This window comes from Artemia sp. Qi Xiang Cuo, chromosome 19 (assembly GCF_049724085.1).
Source record: "Artemia sp. Qi Xiang Cuo chromosome 19, ASM4972408v1, whole genome shotgun sequence".
Taxonomy (NCBI): domain Eukaryota; kingdom Metazoa; phylum Arthropoda; class Branchiopoda; order Anostraca; family Artemiidae; genus Artemia; species Artemia sp. Qi Xiang Cuo.
Window position 1 is genome coordinate 35,054,376 of NC_142812.1, and position 15,461 is coordinate 35,069,836.

A 15,461-nucleotide genomic window follows, 5' to 3' on the forward strand; every position below is an offset into this window, starting at 1 on the left:
TAAGATTGGGGCTGCACTCTAGCTCGGGAGATAATGAAAGCGCAATAGGGTTACAGGTACAAAGCGTGTTCGATGTCTTCGAAGTCGCTTTTCACATTGTTTTTAGTAGCCCAAAGGGTTTACTGTCCAGGTATATCTTGTCCAGGATGCAAACTGTGAGGTTTGGCGTTTTTGCAAGGAGTTCTTCGACTGTTTTGCCGATCCTGTGACTGTTTGCAGATTTGAAATTGTTCTCACAGGACTCACATTTCTTCAGTGTATAATTTACGATGGCTGTTCGAATCTTTGTGTTTATTTTCGGTTTTATCCGCCTATACATGTCCATCTTTCTCAGTCCTCCTGTCGCTTTCGGTCATATCGATTGAATATTTGATCTGTGATACACAGCTTCTCTTTCTTAGGTTTGTTGAACCAAGATTTCATTAGCTATACCTAGAATAACTGTTCAATTTTTCAACCCGAACATTGAAGGTGTCAGTGGCTGTAGTCGTGGAGAGATGAAATAGTGGCGGTTCTTTCAACTTTTTATTTGAGAATCTTGGGGTTAATTCTTCTTTGGGAAAAGATTTTTCAGTGGGAGCTCTGTCAATGTGTTCATCACAAGGACATGATGTAAAAAACGGGTAATATCTTATGACATTTAAAAGCCTGTTAATAATTCATCAATAAATATACATAGTTTTGCTATTGATTATCAATAGACAAGGCAAATGTGGGAAGTAGAACTTTTTTTGTAAATCAACTAGATAATTGTAAAATATTCCTCAACTGCTTCTCAAAAAAATATTTTATGGGATGTTAGCCTTTCGTGACTTAGCTATTTAATTCTAGGGATATTTTACTCGGTCACCGACCTCATGATTTGGATTTCGCGACAACTGCTACACCTGTTCAAATGAAGAAGATGTTTGACGAGGAAGGTATTCGAATGATTAATAATCGTGGTGAGAAACATGGGACAATAACAGCACGAATCAATGACAAGGAAAATTATGAAGTTACTACCCTGAGGATTGACAAAGTGACTGATGGAAGACATGCAGAAGTTGAGTTTGTTACAGATTGGGCTCTTGATGCTGGAAGAAGAGACCTTACCATCAATGCAATGTTTCTTGGTAGTTCTTGGGTCTTTTTTAGATGACTTTTGCTAAAAATTTAAAGCTAAACTTACGAGTAAGACACTTATAAATAAATGTGGAACGATGTCAAAAAACATCCGATATTGTTCTAATTCTTGCTCCCGACCTCGATATGATTCCTCAATTTGGTTCTTACTTAAATTCAGTGTGCTGTCAATTTACTGTATCTACACGACTTTTTGTATGGAAATGACTGTGTTTATGATGTTATAAGGTGCCGACTCATGGTACTGGGCTAGTAAAAACTGTGGGCTTGATTTGCTAATAGTCGAATTATTTTTTACCGACGGTTTGTTTTACAGGGTTGTGTCTGTTGAATTTCTTTTTAACTTTTCAATTCAATAATTTTCCCCGTCAAATGTCTATAAAAAAGAACACTAAAGGAAAAAAACAAAGAAAAGACAAAATGCCGAAAAAATTGGTTAGCGTGAATCATAAGACACACAGCTTTTGCCAAATTGGCAATGAAAGGTGTAAAAGAGGGACACATAATGTATCAACAAGCTCATTATCTCATCCCATTTGACGCTCACGAAGCAGAAAAGACGTAGGTACGTCTAGCTGGTTAAATGTTGGCAAACGAAACTCAAATGAATATGCACTGTCAGTTTAATATGCATATGCTGATATTTATTCCTTAAAATCTTTATCAATATTTGATTTCTTAAAGTTCTAAAAGTGAAAATATTTAAAAGAATTTTTTTCAGTAAAGTACAAATTATATACTTGCTTTTAGAAAGCATAGGGGTTTTGAACCCTACTCAAATGAATTTCTGCTCGTTTTGAGTTTGACTCTGTTATTTATTTTAATTTCTGTTTGTTTTGGGTTTCATTTATTTATTGATACTGATTTGTGGTAGTTGTATGCTAGGTAGATTATTGGATTCTATTTTTGTTCATTTTTGATTTAATGGAGTTCTTTTTTTTTTTTTTGAAACACTTATATTGTGGAAAGTTTTTTTTTAATTAATTTCTGTTCGTTTTGTATTGACATTGTCTTTTTCAGGGAAAAAGAAAATAATGTTTTGAATCTCTCCGGTTTTCCTTTAAGAATTTATAATTTGGCCTGCTATTTATAGGCTGGAGAAACTTTTTCAGCAATTTTTAACAACATAAACCCTTTTGAAAATCATGACACAAATAGTAGTTTTTAATTTAGTCATATACATCGTCTAGTTGACCTGATAAATAAAAGTAAAGACTATTCCCGAAAAAATTATATCTATGCTGTTTCACAGCCTGGATACAATTACACTCTTCTGATTTAGTAAAATTTTAAGAGCAGAAGTGGTAATAGAAGTAGGGCAGAAAATTTGAAATTGATACCCTCAGTCTTTCTTGGTATATTTCTGAGATGTCTTATTGGCAACCAGCATACAAACAGTGTGTTTTGGTTTAATTTTAAAGTTTTTAGTTTTTAAGCATAATGGGCAAATTACATAACTGTGCTGAGTTGACCTACCCAATAACCCTAGAGATATAGTTACTAGACCGCTCAGATACGGTGAAAAAAAGGCTGTCTTAAAATTTTGATTGGAAGTGTCTGGAAAATTATGAGATAAAGAGGTGAGCTGATTGCCCTCCAATCATTTTTGACGCTTAAGAGGGCACTAGAATTTTTAATTTTCCATCAAATTAGCTCCTTTAAAATATCAGTGATATTACTAGCTATGATAGAGCATCGCTGCCTATGTCTTTATATGCCCTATAGTGCTTATATGCCCTTTTAATACCTGCATGCATGTAGTTTTTTCGTTTAATCGAAATTCCTTCTAAACGTTCCCTAAAAGTTTCAAAAATGCAATTAGTGTCGTTAGCTACAGTAACCGTAAAAGCAGCATTAAATGAATACCCACAATGTCTTCTGGGTATCTCAAAATCCACAACCTATGAAGGTATGAAGGTGAAATTTTCAGCGAATATTTCTGTTGTACGGATGACAACCTGCCATCCATATGCAGTTTGTCAAAAGGGTATATCAGCAATATCTTGCCCCAGGGCTCTGGGGGGGTTGTGCCAACCGTGGAAGCATTGTTGTATGTTCTTTGGACTATTATCAACAAAATTGCCATTGAACAAAGTCAATCAGATGCATTTGGTGAAAAGAAGAGTAGTTGGGGGAGAGGAGGGGGGGGGGCTACTTGACCTCCATCACTATTGACTCTTAAAAGGGACCCAGCACTTCCAATTTCAACCAAATGGGCCCCCTCAAAAGATTATACAGCCATCTTTTCCATAATAACCTTAAATATCCCAGGGGCATAAATTACAACCCTCGTCTTCAGGCTCTGGTGGTTTATATCTACCTCAAAAACCTTTTTATATGATATTTGGAATATTTTGAATAAAAGGACTGTCTTACAATATTTATTGGATACATCTCAGGAAAATATGACGTGTTTTTTTGTGTATGGGATGGAGGGGGGGGGTTGGTAGCTGTGATCTGATCATTTTGACTCTTAAAAAGGGCTGTATAACCAATGATTACCAATCCAATGAGTCTCCTCCGAAGTATATACGATTCTCTTTTTAGAAGAACCTTATATGCCCCAAGGGCATAACTCACAACCCTTTCCCTTAGAGCTGGGGGTGGGGGGGTTGTCATCCTTAAAGACATAATTTCCGAAACCTTCAACTATTTACGAAACCTTTTGATTGGAGGTGTTAAGGCAAATGCTGAGCGTGGAGGGGGGGGGGGGCGTCTGTTTGCTCTCAAATCACTTTGACTCTTAAAAAGGGCACTATAACTTCCAATTTCAAATTAAATTAGCCCCATCTGATGCTTATATGATCGTCAATTCAATAAAAACCTTATATCCCCATAAATAACTTGTAACCCTATCCCCAGGGTGCTGGGGGGTTGTGGCGTCCCTAGAGACATTATTATATGTTCTTTGAACGATTTTGACAAAAGCCGGTATCTCATAATTTCAATTAAATGCGTTTGGTGAAAGGCGAGGTTGTAGAAGAGGGGGGGGGCTAAATGCTGTCCATCACTATTGACGCTTAAAAAGGAACTAGAACGTTATATTTTCAACGAAATGAGTCTCTTCTAAAGTTAAACAACAATAAAAACCTTAACTACCCCCTGGGCATATCTTACAACCCTTGCCCCTAAATTCTGGGATTTGTTTCAACCTCAAAAGCCTTGTTATGTGATATTTAGACTATTTCGAATAGAATGGCTATATTAAAATTTCTGTGAGATATTATATTTCGGGATAATACGACGTGTGTGTGTGTGGCGGGGGGTTTAGCTGCCTTCCGATCACTTTGACTCTTAAAAAGAGCACTAGAGCGTCTGATTGCCAATCCAATGAGCCCCCTCCAAAGTTTATATGACCATGCTTTCTATAAAAACCTTATTTGCCCCCAGGGTATAACTTACAACTCTTGCCCCGAGGGCTGTGGGGATTTGCTATCCTTAAAGACGAAATTCCCAGCCCTATCAACTATGTTGAACAAAATGGTCATATCAAAATGTTGATTGGAAATGTGTGGGAAATGACGGGCGTGGGGGGGGTGATTCTTCCCCCGATTACTTTTGACTATTAAAAAGGGTATTGTCCCTCTCTATTTCTAATCCAATAAGCCCATTTTAAAGTTTTAACGACAACGCTTTCTATATAAACCTTATATTGTCCCACTGCATAACTTACAACCTTAGCCCTGAGGGCTGTGACGGGGTTGTCATACTCATTGTAGGAAGAGCCCAGAGAATAGAGGTCAACTACAGAATTTCCTGACCCTTCTCATACGTTGAAGAAAATGGCTATATCAAAACGTTCATTGGAAGTGTTAAGGCGTAATAATGCGCGTGGGGGGCATTCGCCCTCCGATCGCTTTTGACTATTAATAAGGGCATTGGCCTTCTCAATTCTAATTGAATGAGCCCTTTTTGAAGTTTCTACGACAACACTATTTATAAAAACCTGATATGCCCCCAGAGCACAACTTACATTCCTTGCTCTGAGGGGTGTTGGGGGGTTGCCATCCTCAAAGACCTAATTTCCAGATCTTTCAACTACGTTGAACAAAATGACTATCCGAAAATTTTAATTGGATGTGTTTGGGGATATGGTGGGCGTGAGAGGGGGGTTAGTTGCCCTCCAATCACTTTCTACTATTAAAAACGGCACTAGCCTTTTCAATTTTTAATCGAATGAGCCCTTTTTGAAGTCTCTACGACAACGCTTTCTATAAAAAAACCTTGTATGCCCCCGATGCATAACTCATAACCTTGCCTTGACGGCTATGGAGGGAGTCTCGTCCTCGAAGACGTAATTTCCAGACCTTTCCACTACGTTGAACGAAATGGCCATATCAAAATGTTGATTGGAAATTTGTGGACAATGACGGGCGGGGGGGGGGGGTGATTTTTCCCCCGATTACTTTTGACTATTAAAAAGGGCATTGTCACTCTCTATTTCTAATCCAATAAGCCCATTTTGAAGTTTTAACGACAACGCTTTCTATATAAACCTTATATTGCCCCACTGCATAACTTACAACCTTAGCCATGAGGGTTGTGACGGGGTTGTCATACTCATTGTAGAAATAGCCCAGAGAATAGAGGTCAACTACATAATTTCCTGACCCTTCTCATACGTTGAACAAAATGGCTATATCAAAATGTTCATCGGAAGTGCTAAGACATAATAATGCGCGTGGGGGGCATTCGCCCTCCGATCGCTTTTGACTATTGATAAGGGCATTGGCTTTCTCAGTTCTAATTGAATGAGCTCTTTTTGAAGTCTCTACGACAACACTTTCTATAAAAACCTTATATGCCCCCAGGGCATAACTTACATTCCTTGCCCTGAGGGCTGTTGGGGGGTTGCCATCCTCAAAGACCTAATTTCCAGATCTTTCAACTACGTTGAACAAAATGACTTATCTGAAAATTTTAATTGGATGTGTTTGGGGATATAGTGGGCGTTAGAGGGGGGTTAGTTGCCCTCCAATCACTTTCGACTATTAAAAACGGCACTAGCCTTTTCAATTTTTAATCGAATGAGCCCTTTTTGAAGTCTCTACGACAACGCTTTCTATAAAAAAACCTTGTATGCCCCCAGGGTATAACTTACAACCCTTGCTCTGAGGGGGTTATCATCCTCAAAGACTTAATTTCCAGAACTTTCAACTATGTTGGACAAAATGGCTATCTCAAAATTTCTATTGAATGTGTTTGGGGAAATGGTGGTCGTGAGAGGGGGGTTAGTTGCCCCCAATCACTTTCGACTATTAAAAAGGGAACTAGCCCTTTTAGTTTCCAATCAAATGAGCCCTTTTTGAAGTTTCTACGACAATGCTTTCTGTAAAACCTAATATGCCCTCATAGCATAGCTTACAACCCTTGCTCTGAGGGCTGTGGGGGGAGTCTCGTCCTTAGAGACATAATTTCCAGACCTTTCCACTACGTTGAATAAAATGCCTATCTCAAAATTTTGATTGGATGTGTTTGGTGAAACGGTGGGCGTGAGAAGGGGTTTAGTTGCCATCCAATCACTTTCGACTATTACAAGGCAACAGCCCTTTCAATTTCCAAGTGAATGATCCCTTTTTGAAGTTTCTACGGCAACGCTTTCTATAAAAACCTCATATGCCCCCGGTGCATAACTCATAACCTTGCCTTGACGGCTATGGAGGGAGTCTCGTCCTCGAAGACGTAATTTCCACACCTTTCCACTACGTTGAACAAAATAGCTTTCTCAAAATTTTGATTGGATGTGTTTGGGGAAATAGTGGGCGTGAGAAGGGGCTTAGTTGTCCTCATATCACTTTTGACTATTTAATGTGCACTAGACATGTCAATTTCCAATCGAATGAGCCCTTTTGAAGTTTTTACGAAAACGCTTTCCATACAAAAAAACCTTATCTGCCCCTGGGTATAACTTACAACCCTTGCCCTAAGGGCTGTGGGGGGAGTGTCGTCCTCAAAGACATAATTTCTGGACCTTTCAACTACGGCGAACAAAATGGCTATCTCAAAATTTTGATTGGATATGTTTGGGGAAATATTGGGTGTGAAAGGGGTGTTAGTTTTCCTCCAAACACTTTCGACTATTAAAAAGGGCACAAGCCCTTCCAATTTCTAATCGAATGAGCCCTTTTCGAAGTTTCTACGACAACTCTTTCGATACGAAGTGCCCTGGTCTAAACGAAAAAAAAATTAAAAATAATACATTGTGCCAACATCGTTCTTTACTTAGGCAGCGCTATTACGCTGCCTATGATTAAGCAATTTCAAGTGATTGAAGTGATCAAACTTTGTATGCGCATCCACAAAGTAAGTGTAAACTAAGAAAGAAAATAACCAATAGTATTTCATAACAGTATGTAAAGTTAAAATCGTAATCTCCATCGAAAGAAATTTCTTATATGTGAATTGACTGTTACTTGTTTACATTAAAGATTCTTGTTGAAAAGTAACAGATGTTCAATCAATTTTTACATTGTCGACGCTAATGCTATCGGCCGAAAGTTATCCGCACAACCAGAATAATCCATACTGTTCATCTGTATTGGAATCAGAGTAACTGCCATTAAAGACTGAAGAACTATTCCATGAATAACAGTTATACAAAATACAATTACAAGATACAGAGAAACAATTGCCGCACAATTAGTACAGAAATGATAAGGTTTGACCGGGAACAAATCGATAAAGTAATGCTTTATTCACTATCCAGACCAGAAAATATCGCTGAACAACATATCCAAAACTCCATCTCTAACTCGTTGCGAAATTTGTTTTTTTTTTGCCGTTTTTGTTTATTAATTTTTTTTTTTTGGAAAAAAATGAAATATCACGAAACTGGTGTTTGATATGTCTTTCTGTATCAGATTTAAAAGATGAAACGATATATGATGTTAGTTTCTCCGAAATATCAAACAATAAATCAGAAATATCTGTTTTTGAACAAAAATGAACAAACTTTGACGTTTTAGGTAAAAACAAAACAAGCGTTCGATAGAAGTTTCTAGATCAGTTTTGAGTCGGCAAACTAGGTTTTCTGAGATACTTCAAAATCGTTTTAATACCCATCCTTTCTTCCCTTCCCCAAAAACCTTGCTCTTCGCAGGCATTTGAGATCAAAATTCATTCATTCTAACACCATAAAAAACGACGTGGTAAAAATTATTTGTAATAAAACGTAAGAAAACTGCACATCTGATTGATCGAAGGAACAAAAATCACAGGGAAAATCAAATCACAGGCTTAAAGCTCATCCTCAGAAAATTCATCTTCTTGACACTTCGCATTGTTGCACGAAACTCCTCTACATACTCGATAAGCTGTGGTGCATTCCAGGCAATTTTTCTTGCAGGACCATCTCTTAATGTCGCAACCATGAGCTCGGCAAGAACACTTCACTGGCTTTAGAAGATGAGGAGGAGCAGCTGGGAGATCCGTCATTTTGGCTCAAAAACTTCGTTTCCTTGAAGATTCCATCCCCAGCTTAGGGGGTCAACCGTGTTCCCTAGCCAAATCTGAACCTGGCTGTAGACTCGGAACGAATGATAATTCGCTGCCATCTTAGTCAGAGGCAGTTCTTGTGTCAAGACTTGGCAGATCCTGGCAGTTGTAGAGTATCAGCAAAGCTTTCTCTCCGTCCGCAGCTATCTCATCATGAGATGCAGATTTTTTGGTAAACAGGGTACCGGCGTCTCTGAAACTCGAGCTGGATAACAATAGCTGAAGAGCTTTTCTTTTTCCGATGCTATAAAGGTTCGATGTTGTGTCGCAACACAGTATGGCGTGACAGAACGGCATCAGCTGGCAAACTTCTGATCCTAGCTTGTCTTTTATCTGACAAACATCCCAAGCTGAGCAGCATTCACTTCTGAATTTCGCTTCCGGTGAGAAGTAAGCTCGATTTGAACTCGTGTCCACATGACAGATGAGGAGGACAAGAACATCCGTGTCATCAGCAACCACAATGGTGTCACTATGGAATGCAGTTTCCGTAGCCTTCTGCACTATGTCTAAGTCAGCATCTCCTTCAGAGTGGTATACATCGCAACCGCTGGCTACCAGAGCGTTTCCAAGAATCTTCAGAAAACGCGATTTGTTCTCCTTGCATGAAAGAAACTCCTCTTTCTTCATGCAAAGATTCATGTCTTCGGTAAATACCACTTCGCGGCCGAAAGATCCAGCTCGACGCAAATGGGTTGCATCGTTGATTCACGGACCGCCGTCGAAGACGACAACTGTACGGGGATTCTTTTTTTCGACGTAATGAATGTACGAAGACATGATAGCCTTGTGTGTGGAAGTGACCTTCCGCGGGATCCGATGGAGAAGTGTGCCCCCGCCTGAGACCAAGCTGGTAATTCCCACTGGTCTTGAGGACTGAGCATCAAACCCACATGACTGATAGACTGCTTTTGCTAGCTCGGGCTCGTTGGCCTTTCGCATGAATCCGTTTCTTTTGAAAAGAGCAGGAGGGATGGTACAGAGCTCAAACTTGAAATAATCTTCCTTGAGACTAGACCTCTGGGCAACGATAATGAACCTCTGAAAAAGTATTTCGAGAGCTTCCTTTACATGTACTTATTACAATAAAGTTCGACGTTGGCATCGTCCAGGTACTCGTCCATCTTACCGACTAGATCGTTAATTGTCATTTGTCCTTCGTCGTTTTCTTTGAAAAAAGCAGCCACTTTTAAAAAAGCTTCCTGCTTTATATGGTCACCCGGTCTGCCCTTTTTGGTCTTTTTTTCTCTGGCACTGTAACCATTAGGATCTCACCAAGTTCATGTGTTTTGAACCTTGCAGGAATGCCTCTGTTACCACGAAACATAGAAGCACAGGCTGTGTGGTAAATGGCATCTACCCCATGGAGGTCTGATACAGCACATATTAGACGATAGACGTTGTTTGACCATTCGTCCTCGCGGCTTTTGCAGACAGCTTTCGTTTTTTCTTCAAAGTCTTGACTTAATACCGTGTACCACTCATGGCCCTTCCTATGAGTGACTCGGAGGTCTATCTTTGTCCCACAAAACAAGCAACACTCTCAATAGTTAAAGCTGTGGGTTCTGGACCGTAGTAACGCTTTGTCGGCTTTCGTCTTTTCTAGTGCAGCCTGTCGTTTTTCATTCTCGACTTTCGACAGACCTCTCTTGTCAGTGAAGGATTTACGGCAGGCAACATGCACTCGCTCTCCTGGCTGAAGACAAACATCAACACCTCTCTTTCCACTTGCTTCATTGATTGCTTTGGCTCCTTTCTCGGTCAATACCGCTGCTTCGGCTATGTCTATTGGGTTTTCACAGAAAGGGCATAAAATGTCCGGGGGGTCCTCCATCTGTAAGAAAAAATACTGTAAGTTGTCTTGCAAAGATCGTCAACAGGAAGATCAGTGCTACACGAATCTTATTTGTGTCATATCTCCCCGATCATTAGAATAACACCCATTGTTAGTTGTGTCAAATTGACTTGTTTTGTTCAAACCTCGTTGAGACATGACACAAGATTAGCGGTATCTCTCCTCTTTGCCGTACTTGAAAGCACTTCCTGGGACTTACACCCACACTTCAAATCACCTGAAAGTTCAGTTGTTCTGTCATCATGGTTGCAGCGGCAGCTGCAACCTAGTAAAGAGCGAACCACAGCCCATAGTAATCAAAAGTTGAAAAACGTGTTTTCAAAAAAACTGTTTGGTGAGAAAAACTCGCCATTTGACATTGAATCAGGAATGGTAACTATTGTTTCGGTTGATCTTAGAAGTAAAAGCTTATTGTGAAAAGAAATTTATGGTGATTTCGGAAGAGTCTGAAACCCCTTTAAAGTGGCGTCAAATCTAAATAAAACGTGCACCATTGGAATCAGCATGGTCCAAAACCTTTTGTAGAATAATTACAGTCCCCCACCTTGAACACCAAGGAAATTATCAATAAACTACAAACTTGAATGAGATTCTTTGTACGATCCGGAGCGGAGATAACTTTCTATTTGCATAAGACTGCAGCTCGGTTGCCACAAGATGGCGTTGAGAACGTGTGTAAATGTGATCACGCTAGCTTGAAAAGATCTGGATGTATACTGAAAAAAGACAAACGAACGGAAAAAAAACACAAAAAAAAGATATTATGGTTATCATTTAGTTTTTTTTTGCCAAAAATAGCGAAATTTTGCTATTTTTTTTACTAAAAATAGCTTTTTTCATTTTATTTGACGTTTATAAGAAAAAACTAACATCAGAAATGGTTTTAGCTCTCAATTATGATACAGATAGACGTATCAACCACTAATTTCGTGACACTTCATTTTTTCATGAAAAATGAAAATTAATGTAACAAAAATAGCAAAAAAAAAACGAATTTATCGACGGGTTAGAGATGAGTATTTTGGATATATTGCTCCGCGCATTTTTATGGTCCGGATGGGAAAGAAATTATTACTTTATCAATTTGTTCCTGGTTCGGGCATTTTTTTTCCGTATTTATACTGTACTAAATTTCTTAAATTGTTTTAAAATATACCATCAGATCCCTAGTCAGAATTGGGCTTTAAAATTAAAAAGTCGTTCTTTTCCATTTCGTGTCTAAATTTAAGCAAACTTAATCACCATAGAATTGAAGATACGTTCAAAATAATTTCTCCAGAACAGGCTGATCGAGTGTGACAAATTTCGCTCAACCACCGGAAGGAGGGAACTACTTCTACGATTTGAAGTTGGACTATTTAGTCAAAATACCCCAAATTTCTAAAAAAAATTGGCAGCAAGCCGGGTAGCACGTATCATAGATTCCTGGGACTGCACCCACGGGAGTAAGTCCGGAACTGGGATTTTCAAAGTCGAGTCGTGCGATATAAAAAACCACCATTATGACATCCTTTATAGATCCTCCAGAGAAACCCATGTCAAGCGGTATCATATAAGGGCTTCACACACAGAGACTAACCCGGCACTGTGAACTTCTTTCGAGTAAGCTGATACTTATCTAATGAACAGTAGCTAACGCAACAGAAATCATTTAGCATTATGTAAATCGAAAATGTCATTCTGTGACTTTTTTAAGAGCACAGACGACCATAGCATCTGGTAATCGCAGCATCATATTTTTAATCCATAAGGTGTTCGGACACGGCAGTACTATATTTGAGTTGCTGCAGCCAAGGTGCATCATTCCTTTGAAATTTCAAAAGCGTGGCACTAGTAGAATGTACAATAAGAACAAAAACAAATTTTACACTCAAAGCACACGAGAGAGGGAAGTGGTCAGATTCAGTAAAAAAATACAAGACCCGAATTTTACGGGCGCTTGGAAGTAGAGATTCTGAAGAAATGTGGTGTTTAAGCCAAAACCTAGAAGCTTGCTTTATTGCCGCTAAAAGAAACAAGTTGATCACTAAAGGTTGTATTTCTTAACAAGTCCGAATTGAGGTCGCCAGCAATTTAAACCACCATAAATGCCTTTCTTAGTGCTGCATTGGCCTATAATTTTTGCCAGAGTTACACGCAATTCTGGCAAACTATCCACATTGCAAATGGGCGTATAATTGATTAAGAGAAGCTTGTCACAGGTGTTTACATGCTGTAAACTATTTGAACGAGACTTCTACTATGTCATGCACAGACTACCAGCCGGTCGACCTTGTAAGATTTTTTAATCACACCGTTCTGATTGCTCGGCATAACTGACAAAGACACTGTTCAGATCCTCCAAAATACCTGAGGTTGGTGGAAGCAGCATTGTCCCTTAAAGAACCATGAGCTGATGGGCATCAACCAACTTTAGATTCTGATCCATACAAAGACGGGCGGAACAAGTGTTGAAACTCGCAATTGTAATTGTCATTATTACGGGAATCGTTCACGGATCCAGTTAGGGGGGGTCACCCTTTGTCACAGTTTTCACTGTTGGATTTCTCGTAGAGATAATGGAATAGCACACGCGCAGACAAGAACTTTAGGAATGGGTCTCAAAGCTTTATCTAAGTAGAGGTCAGGTAACTCAAACTTGAGCGACCAGTAAGAGTCAGATTTGGCTTGAAGCGGTTCGCAAGTTACTTGGCATTTTCAGGGACAAAGTTTCTAAATTAATCAGCATAAGTATTTAACTTAGCTTGACACGGATACATTGGAGGTCCGAATAGCAGCAACTGACTTGAGGCTATCGAAAGACTTGAATTAGTTGCCTATTTTCCTTTGTAGTCTTTTGCCTTCACTAGTACTGTGGATGCTCACTTAATTAATGTTCACGGTATTTCGCTGCTGAATCCGCTGCTGTTGCTGCAGTGGATGATCGTTAAAGGCTGCACCGCGGAAACAAATTTCCATGTTGTGGATGTTGTGTCAAAATAATGGGCAGTGTTAAAAAATCTAAATTTGTACGACTAAATTAGTTGGTCTAAATTAGTTGATGCAGCAACATCACGACTGTATCCAGGGGAGTGGCTACCCAGTCTGAAACCCCCTCCTTTAAAAAAAGTATATTTCTCTAGCTCATAAATTGGTCTTAAATATACAGGCAAAACAAACTAGGTTTAGAACAGGAATCTTGAAAGGGAATCTCTAAGGCTTGGAAGCAGTTGGAAGGCTGTTAGAAACAATAGCGTAGAATCTAAGCTTCTTGCTTCTAACAGTTCATGCGTTGCGGAACCTATTATGCGTTTACGCTTGAGCTAATTGCAACGACCAAATAGGAAGCGATTAACGCTTTATATAATGTCTAAACTTTGCCTGTTAAAGCGTCCTTGGCTCCAGATATCTTCTGCGCTTTTACAGTATCTGGGAAACCAAAGATGAAATTTCAGTTGAGCTGGCTGACTGATTATATCTGCTTGTCCTATTTTGTTTCTGAAGACGCCACTTTTTGCATATTCCATGTTCTTTTTTCGTCCAAAGCAGTTGGCAAACGTGAGCACCAGTGCTGAGGCAACAATGTCAGCAAACCCTTCAGAAACTGAGTTTTCAGAAGCTGAGAAATGTGTTTTTTTAGTTTTTCAGAAGCCGAGAAAGGTTTTTTTTTTAGTTTGTCATTCAAAATAACAAAACAGCCATTTTTTAATGAAAATACCAGAAAAGGATATTTTAAAAATCTAAAAGGGAACCCACGTTTTTTTTGGGGGGGGAGGGGGTGAGGAACAAGTGTCCCATCCAATTGACTCCAATGTCCCTCAACTGCTTCGGATTAAGTTTTCGTTTATGGGTCGCAATCCCATGACCATTTTGCTCTCCAGTGGAGTGTTCCAGAGGTTGTAAAGTCTCCAGAATCTGAGATCTTGTTTGTGATTAGGTAAAGTATAAATTAGTTTCAGTACCTCGGACAAAATGCCTCCGTTATATCACCGGAGAAATACAAAGATTCTCAGGTTGATCTAATAAAACTTTTGGATAATATTCGAAAAAGCTAAAGTTATGTAAACTAAGGGGATGAAAATGAAATACTTGCCAAAGAGTAAAAAACAAAATCGAATATTTTATTGGTAAAGAAAGCTTTATATTTACCTTTTTTTATTTAAGCGAAAGAATTATCGTAGTTTTTAACGAAAAATTGAAAATAAACAGCATATTTTTATAAGAGCCTGAAGAGGATAAACGACTGTAATTGGAATGCAAGTTTTCAAAAATAAATTGTTTATTCTTCTTTCATTCATTCATCTATTGATTAATGACGCTTCTAGACTACAAAGGCACTTGAGTCAGGAAAAAAAGGATAGTCAGTTGTGGGGTATCATCCATAGCTTTATAAATTAATTGGTCTCATATGTAATCTCAGTAAGTAATTATTTATGTGTCACAGTCATGCAGCAGAAAATTAGGAGCTGTAATTTTTTGTGCAAGACGCTTTTTCGATACGTATGGAGGGTTACTTGATTCATGTAAGTAATTACTTAAATAAAAACACCCAGGGGAGGGGGATCCCCCTCAGACAGGTTTGTCTGATGTACCTCTCCTCTCCCTCAGAAAAAATGAATGGCATAACAATGTACCTTAGCCTTTTGGCCCATTCCTCCCCAGGAAAAATCTTTCTTTAATTCCTCTGTAACTTCGTTATAAAATAAGTAAAATTACTGTAAAAATCTTAGTGTTTTGCGCCTCAATTTGAAGATCTCAATTCTTTTACTTACTGGTGTGACACATGGTAAGGAGGGGGGTCTTTTGCGTACACGATGCTTTTGAATATCCATATCTAGGTTGCGCAAATCAAATACGTACATGTAGTCATAGAATGGTTTATTATTTGTGTCTTAAATTATCTGACGATGAGAACTGTAAAAGACCGTAGGCTTTGGGTTTGAAGAATATTGATCTGAAATTTAGGTTTTAAATACCGAGTTAAACACATTAAAATTTAATGTATTAA

At 38.7% G+C, this 15,461-nt stretch overlaps 1 protein-coding gene across 5 annotated transcripts in view; it reads left to right on the forward strand.

Moving 5' to 3' along the window:
* Positions 1–15,461, forward strand: part of LOC148940774 (CCA tRNA nucleotidyltransferase 1, mitochondrial) — a 115,676-nt gene that overhangs the window by 66,731 nt on the left and 33,484 nt on the right. For all 5 annotated transcript variants that reach the window (XM_089105165.1, XM_089105164.1, XM_089105168.1 and 2 more), the window contains one exon: positions 832–1,115. In XM_089105165.1, the coding sequence (XP_088961291.1) occupies positions 832–1,115 (284 nt within the window). The remainder of the gene's footprint in view (positions 1–831; positions 1,116–15,461) is intronic.